The sequence below is a fragment of the Portunus trituberculatus genome, chromosome 26 (genome assembly GCF_017591435.1).
Source record: "Portunus trituberculatus isolate SZX2019 chromosome 26, ASM1759143v1, whole genome shotgun sequence".
Classification (NCBI taxonomy): Eukaryota; Metazoa; Arthropoda; class Malacostraca; order Decapoda; family Portunidae; genus Portunus; species Portunus trituberculatus.
The window spans coordinates 1,323,738-1,331,237 of NC_059280.1; the positions used below are offsets into that span (position 1 = coordinate 1,323,738).

At 41.7% G+C, this 7,500-nt stretch overlaps 2 protein-coding genes across 2 annotated transcripts in view; both read right to left on the reverse strand.

The window, feature by feature from the left end:
- LOC123509136 (DDB1- and CUL4-associated factor 12-like) overlaps nucleotides 1-37 on the reverse strand; it is a 9,613-nt gene extending 9,576 nt beyond the window's left edge. Inside the window, exon 1 of the mRNA XM_045263306.1 lies at nucleotides 1-37. This exon is cut by the window's left edge and continues 58 nt beyond it. The gene's annotated coding sequence lies outside the window, so the exon portion shown is untranslated.
- A 500-nt stretch (nucleotides 38-537) lies between these two features.
- LOC123509241 overlaps nucleotides 538-7,500 on the reverse strand; it is a 27,618-nt gene continuing 20,655 nt past the window's right edge. Inside the window, exons 21-25 of the mRNA XM_045263439.1 lie at nucleotides 7,265-7,408; nucleotides 6,232-6,482; nucleotides 3,577-3,713; nucleotides 3,242-3,360; nucleotides 538-713 (exon numbers count right to left, since the gene is read on the reverse strand). Coding sequence (XP_045119374.1) covers nucleotides 630-713; nucleotides 3,242-3,360; nucleotides 3,577-3,713; nucleotides 6,232-6,482; nucleotides 7,265-7,408 — 735 coding nt within the window. The 3' untranslated portion in view covers nucleotides 538-629. The remainder of the gene's footprint in view (nucleotides 714-3,241; nucleotides 3,361-3,576; nucleotides 3,714-6,231; nucleotides 6,483-7,264; nucleotides 7,409-7,500) is intronic.

Consider the following 7,500-nt stretch of genomic DNA (forward strand, 5'->3'; position numbering starts at 1 on the left):
AGGAGGGACACTGAGGAAGGCTGGCTGTGAACTTCCTGACTATCTGACCTTGCTTATGTTTCTTCCTATAATGAGTTGACGTAGACAGGAAGTGAATGGTAATGCGTAGTGGTAATGGTTACGTTAATGGTGTATAAAGGGGGGGGTTGGTTTATATAATGGTTCGTTTATATTGTTATTTTTACTATTACTATTTGTTTAATTTATTTTCTTTATTTATTGTGCCTATTAATGTCGTTTTTGTTAGTTATAAATATTCCGACCGTTTTTTTTCATTATTATTATTTTTATTATTATCATTATTATAACCCCTTAAACTAAATGAATAAATAAATAAGGAAATAATAAAAACGATAATAATAAATGAAGAAAGTAAATTAACACCAATAAGAAAATAAATAAATAATAGCAATAATAAATAACACGTGCACTACGAGGCTAAAATAAATAAATAAATAAATAAATAAATAAATAAATAACCATAATAAAAAAATAAAAACGAGGAACCACAATAAATAAATAAATAAAACACAAAAATACCATTCTCCAGTATACAAATATTTCTTTTTATTGAAGAGATATTAATATTACTTTTCTCCATAATGTCGACATGTCCGTCTGTGTGTATGTCAGACGGTCAAGCCTTCTATCATATAAAGCTTCCTAAAAGAGAGTTGAATCCTTTCCTCTGGGTTGCTGGCGTCCTTGGGCACCTGAGAGAGAGAGAGAGAGAGAGAGAGAGAGAGAGAGAGAGAGAGAGAGAGTATTAGTTTCTTACGGTTCTAGTGACAGATTAACACTATTTCCTTCAATATTAACAGGAAAACACTCTTAAGAACCGCCACTATTTTTCAAAGGCTCTGGTTGAAGTGACACGGGTTTTTAAGGGTGTTTTTAAGGTTCTAGTGACAGATTAACACCATTTCTATATTACTAACAGGAGAAACACTCTTTAAAAAGCTCTACTTGAAGTGACATGGGTTTTTAAGGGTGTTTTTGAGGTTCTAGTGACAGATTAACACCATTTCTGCACTATTAACTATAAAACACTTTAAAAGGCTCTAGTTGAAGTGACACGTTTTTTTAAGTGTTTTTAAGGTTCTAGTGACAGATTAACACCATTTCTACATTACTAACAGGAGAATCACTCTTTAAAAGGCTCTACTTGAAGTGATGAGGGTTTTTAAGGGTGTTTTTGAGGTTCTAGTGGCAGAATAACACCATTTCTGCATTATTAACAGGAGAAACACTCTTTAAGAGGCTCTAGTTAAAGTGCCACAGGTTTTTAAGGGAGTTTTTAAGGTTCTAGTGACAGATTAACACCATTTCTACATTACTAACAGGAGAAACACTCTTTAAAAGGCTGTAGTTGAAGTGACAGGGTTTTTTAAGGGTGTTTTTAAGATTCTAGAGACAGATTAACACCATTTCTGCATTATTAACTATAGAAACACTCTTTTAAAAGGCTCCAATTGAAGTGACAAGTTTTTAAGGGTGTTTTTAAGTTTCTAGAGACAGAATAACACCAGTTCTGCATTATTAACAGGAGAAACACTCTTTAAAAGGCTCTAGTTAAAGTGCCACAGGTTTTTAAGGGAATTTTTAAGGTTCTAGTGGCAGATTAACACCATTTCTGCATTATTAACTATAGAAACACTCTTTAAAAGGCTCTAGTTGAAGTGACAGGGGTTTTTAAGGTTCTAGTGACAGATTTACATGATTTCTATATTACTAACAGGAGAAACACTCTTTACAAGGCTGTAGTTGAAGTGACACAGGGTTTTTTAAGGGTGCTTTTAAGATCTAAGCTAGTCAACTCTGTGGCCTTTGAAAATTAGTGGCCACATCACCTCTAGTTTTAACAGACTCTAGTTTCAGTCACACAGGTTTCTAAGGGTAGTTTGGTGGTTCTAGTGATAGACCCCTTCAGTACTGGGACACATTTTTACCTTGAGATTTGTGTACCATTAGACCATTTTATTGATATTAGGAAGGGTGTATGGAGGGCAGAAGATTAATGGCCACAGTCTTCACTATTTTAACCCCTTCAGTACTGGGACACATTTTTACCTTGAGATTTGTGTACCATTAGACCATTTTATTGACATTAGGAAGGGTGTATGGAGGGCAGAAGATTAATGGCCACAGTCTTCACTATTTTAACCCCTTCAGTACTGGGACACATTTTTACCTTGAGATTTGTGTACCATTAGACCATTTTATTGAATTAGGAAGGGTGTATGGAGGGCAGAAGATTACTATTTTAACCCCTTCAGTACTGGGACACATTTTTACCTTGAGATGTACTGGGACACATTTTTACCTTGAGATTTGTGTACCATTAGACCATTTTATTGACATTAGGAAGGGTGTATGGAGGGCAGAAGATTAATGGCCACAGTCTTCACTATTTTAACCCCTTCAGTACTGGGACACATTTTTACCTTGAGATCTGTGTACAATTAGACCATTTTCTTGACATTAGGAAGGGTGTATGGAGGGCAGAAGATTAATGGCCACAGTCTTCACTATTTTAACCCCTTCAGTACTGGGACACATTTTTACCTTGAGATCTGTGTACCATTAGACCATTTTATTGACATTAGGAAGGGTGTATGGAGGGCAGAAGATTAATGGCCACAGTCTTCACTATTTTAACCCCTTCAGTACTGGGACACATTTTTACCTTGAGATTTGTGTACCATTAGACCATTTTATTGACATTAGGAAGGGTGTATGGAGGGCAGAAGATTAATGGCCACAGTCTTCACTTTTTTAATCTCCCACATGAATTTCGGAAGCTGTAGAAAATTGCCAAATAGTCACCACAAGGAATAGTTAGACTCATGTTTTTAGGGATTTTAAGACAGTTTGGCATGTTTTTAGGGCATTTTAATACAGTTTGGCATGTTTTTTAGAGCATCTTACGACTTTGGCATGTTTCAGGGCATTTAAGACAGTTTGACATGGTTTTTTTAGAGCATTTTAAGACAGTTTGGCATTTTTTTTTGAGCATTTTAAGACAGTTTAGCTACAATAAGACCATTTTATTGACATTAGGAAGGGTGTATGGTGGGCAGAAGATTAATGGCCACAGTCTTCACTATTTTAATCCCCCACATGAGTTTGTGAAGCTGTACAAAATCACCAAATAGTCACCACAAGGAATAGGGAAACACCTCCTAGTACTGAAGGGGTTAAGGCTAAATTGGACAAACACACAACACACACACACACACACCTGATGCCTCCAGTCGTCCTGTGTGGCGCCTTCCATTAAAAGGAGAGAGCCTGGGTAGAGGGGGAAGCGCAGGTACCCCCTCCCCTCCCTTCTCTGTAGCTCAAACACTCTGGTGGCCCCTGTGGAGAGAGAGAGAGAGAGAGAGAGAGAGAATGAACAAGAATGACAAAAAGAAACACACCCACACACACACACACACACAAACACACACTCTCTCTCTCTCTCTCACACACACACACACACACACTTTCTCTCTCTCTTACACACACACACACACACACACACACACACACTCTCTCTCTCTCTCTCTCACACACACACACACACACACTCACCCAGACTAACAGTAGCAATGGATGGGTGGAGTCTGAGAGCTGGGTGCTGCTCCGCTGTCCACCCCACATGGTCCCCTCCACCTCGCAGCAGACTGAGAAGACAGCTGTTGTACTGGTTACTGGTGTAGCGGATCAGCCTGCAGGTGGAAGAGTGGAGAGGCGGATCAGCAGAGGTGGAGAAGTGGATTTGAATACTTAGAACCCCCAAAACACCCTCAAAACCCCCTGAAACAGCCTTAAAACCCAGAAACAGCCTTAAACACCCCTGAAACAGCCTTAAAACCCCAGAAACAGCCTTAAAACCCCTGAAACAGCCTTAAAACCCCTGAAACAGCCTTAAAAGCCCAGAAACTGCCTTAAAACCCCTGAAACAGCCTTAAAACCCCTGAAACAGCCTTAAACCCTGAAACAGCCTTAAAACCCTGAAACAGCCTTAAAACCCTGAAACCTTAAAACCCCAGAAACTGCCTTAAAACCCTGAAACAGCCTTAAAACCCTGAAACAGCCTTAAAACCCCTGAAACAGCCTTAAAACCCCTGAAACAGCCTTAAAACCCCAGAAACAGCCTTAAAACCCCAGAAACAGCCTTAAAACCCCTGAAACAGCCTTAAAACCCCAGAAACAGCCTTAAAACCCCTGAAACAGCCTTAAAACCCCTGAAACCCTCAAAAGCCCTGTGAAATTGGATTCGTGGATTCTTGTGTGGAAAAAGTGGATTAGGAGATGAAAAAGTGGATCAGTAGTGGTGGAGAAGTGGATTTGGAGTGGATTGTGGTGTGAAGTGGACTGAGTGTGAATTGTGGAGTGGATATGTGGATTGGGGGACTGAAAAAGTGGATTGTGGTGGATTACAGAGCAGAGAAGTGGATTAGATGTGGATAAAACAATGAAGGGGACGGATTGGTGGATTCTTGGGTGAAAAAGTGGATTTGGGGAATAAAAGGTGGATCAAAGGAGAGGTGGAGTGGTTGAGAAGTGGATTGGGCATGAATTGTGGAGTGGATATGTGGATCTGGGATGGATTAGTGGGTTTAGGATGTGGATTTGGGAGTGGAGAAGTGGATTGTGGAATGAAAAATTGGATTGGAAGGTGGAAAAGTGGATTTGGAGGATAAAAGGTGGATCAATGGAGAGGTGGAGTGGTTGAGAAGTGGATTGGGTATAAATTTGGGTGGATTGTGGAGTGAAAAAGTGGATTGGTGGATAGAAACATGTATTCTAGTGGATTAGGGAGTCTAGAAGTGGATAGAAGGTGGATAGGAGAGTGGAAGAGGTGGATTAGGCATGGATTATAGAGTGAATAAGTGGATTTGCAGTGGGTTTAGAGTAGACACACAATACTACTACTACTACTACTACTACTACAGCTGTCCGAGGTGGAACGAGGCCAGCTGCTACAAAGACAGTGGCTCAGAAATCCTTGGTCTTTACTCTCGGAGGCAGCACAGCGACACACAGCAACAGCCACAGCAGCAGCACAAGCCACAGATGCAGCAGCAGTGGTCAGGGATTATATATATAGTTTCCCTTGTTATGGCTGCCTTCCTAACCACTCCCCCTACACCCCAGCTATAACTGCCTGTCTCCCCTCCTTCCCCACCCTCACTGGACAAGGCTTTCTTCTTCCTTTCACCACTATTCTGTCCACCTCCCTGATGCAAGAGTTAACCAGTACTCTCAATCCTTCACCACTATTCTGTCCACCTCCCTGATGCAAGAGTTAACCAGTACTCTCAATCCTTCACCACTATTCTGTCCACCTCCCTGATGCAAGAGTTAACCAGTACTCTCAATCCTTCACCACTATTCTGTCCACCTCCCTGATGCAAGAGTTAACCAGTACTCTCAATCCTTCACCACTATTCTGTCCACCTCCCTGATGCAAGAGTTAACCAGTACTCTCAATCCTTCACCACTATTCTGTCCACCTCCCTGATGCAAGAGTTAACCAGTACTCTCAATCCTTCACCACTATTCTGTCCACCTCCCTGATGCAAGAGTTAACCAGTACTCTCAATCCTTCACCACTATTCTGTCCACCTGATGCAAGAGTTAACCAGTACTCTCAATCCTTCACCACTATTCTGTCCACCTCCCTGATGCAAGAGTTAACCAGTACTCTCAATCCTTCACCACTATTCTGTCCACCTCCCTGATGCAAGAGTTAACCAGTACTCTCAATCCTTCACCACTATTCTGTCCACCTCCCTGATGCAAGAGTTAACCAGTACTCTCAATCCTTCACCACTATTCTGTCCACCTCCCTGATGCAAGAGTTAACCAGTACTCTCAATCCTTCACCACTATTCTGTCCACCTCCCTGATGCAAGAGTTAACCAGTACTCTCAATCCTTCACCACTATTCTGTCCACCTCCCTGATGCAAGAGTTAACCAGTACTCTCAATCCTTCACCACTATTCTGTCCACCTCCCTGATGCAAGAGTTAACCAGTACTCTCAATCCTTCACCACTATTCTGTCCACCTCCCTGATGCAAGAGTTAACCAGTACTCTCAATCCTTCACCACTATTCTCTGGCACACTCTGGAACTCTCAATCCTAACTCAAGGCAACCCAATTTAAACCTAACCTTACCTAACCCAACCTAACTTAACCTTAACTGACCTTACCCAATATCACCTCACCTAACCTTACCTATGCAACAAGTCCACGATCTCCGGAAGCCAGTGTGTGTTCTTCTCCAAGGTCATCCCATCGAAGGTCAGGTCACAGGGGCCAATCCAGGAGAGGAGCCGGGGAAGGGGCGCCCACTGCTCCTCCTCCTCCTCCTCCTCCTCCTCCTCCTCCTCCACCTCCACCTCCTCCTCCTCCTCCTCCTCCTCCTCCCCTGCTAAGTAGTGGTGTTGTGTCCACTTCAGTTCCTCTCGGAGTATGCGGAACATTGTCTGAAAGTAGAGGTGGTGGTGGTGGTGGTAGTAGTAGTAGTAGTAGTAGTAGTAGTAGTAGTAGTAGTAGTAGTAGTAGTAGTAGTTGTTGTTGTAGTAGTAATAACGACAATAATGATAATGATACTACTACTACTACTACTACTACTAACAACATCAAACACAAAACAACCCCAAAACACACCAAAACACCCCACAAATACAGCAAACACCCCCAAAACACCCCACAAACACACCAAACACTCCAAAAAACACATGCAAAATATCCTTAACACACCGAAATGCACACTCAAACACCCCAAACACAATAAACACTCCCAAAACACCCCAACACCTTTCCAATACCAGAAAGACACCCACACACCCCTACACCCTTCCAAAACACCCCAAAACACCCCCAAATACTAATCTCCTCTCTTTTCTCAGTTATAAACACCCCCATACACACCTAAACGCACCCAAAACACACCAAATACATCACATACTCTCAAACTCTAAACAAACCAAACAAAAAACACCCTCAAAACCCCCAAAACACCCTAACAACACAATATACCCCAAAAACACAACAATATACCTTAAAACACCCCAAAACACCCAAAAAACACAACAATATATCTTAATACACCCCAAAACACCCTAAAAACATGACAATTTATCTTAAAACATCCCTAAACACCCCAAAACACTGCAATATTCCATAAAACATCCCAAAACACCCCAAAAACACCCAAAAACACAAGAATATACCTTAAAACACCCCAAAACACCCAAATACTAACCTTTTCTCCTTTCTCAGTCATGAAGTTTGGCCAGTACCTTATGACAGACACTCCTCTTGCTGTCTCACTCAGTATTAGCTCCCCTCCATCTTGTACCAGCCAGGGGGGGACGTTGTGGCAAGCTTCCTCCCCCTCCCTCACTCGCTGTCGGGGTGAGAGTAGGTTAGAATAGGTTTGGGGGTGTTTAAAGGGTGTTTTGGGTGTGTTTGGTGTGTTTTTGGGTGTTGTGGTGTGTT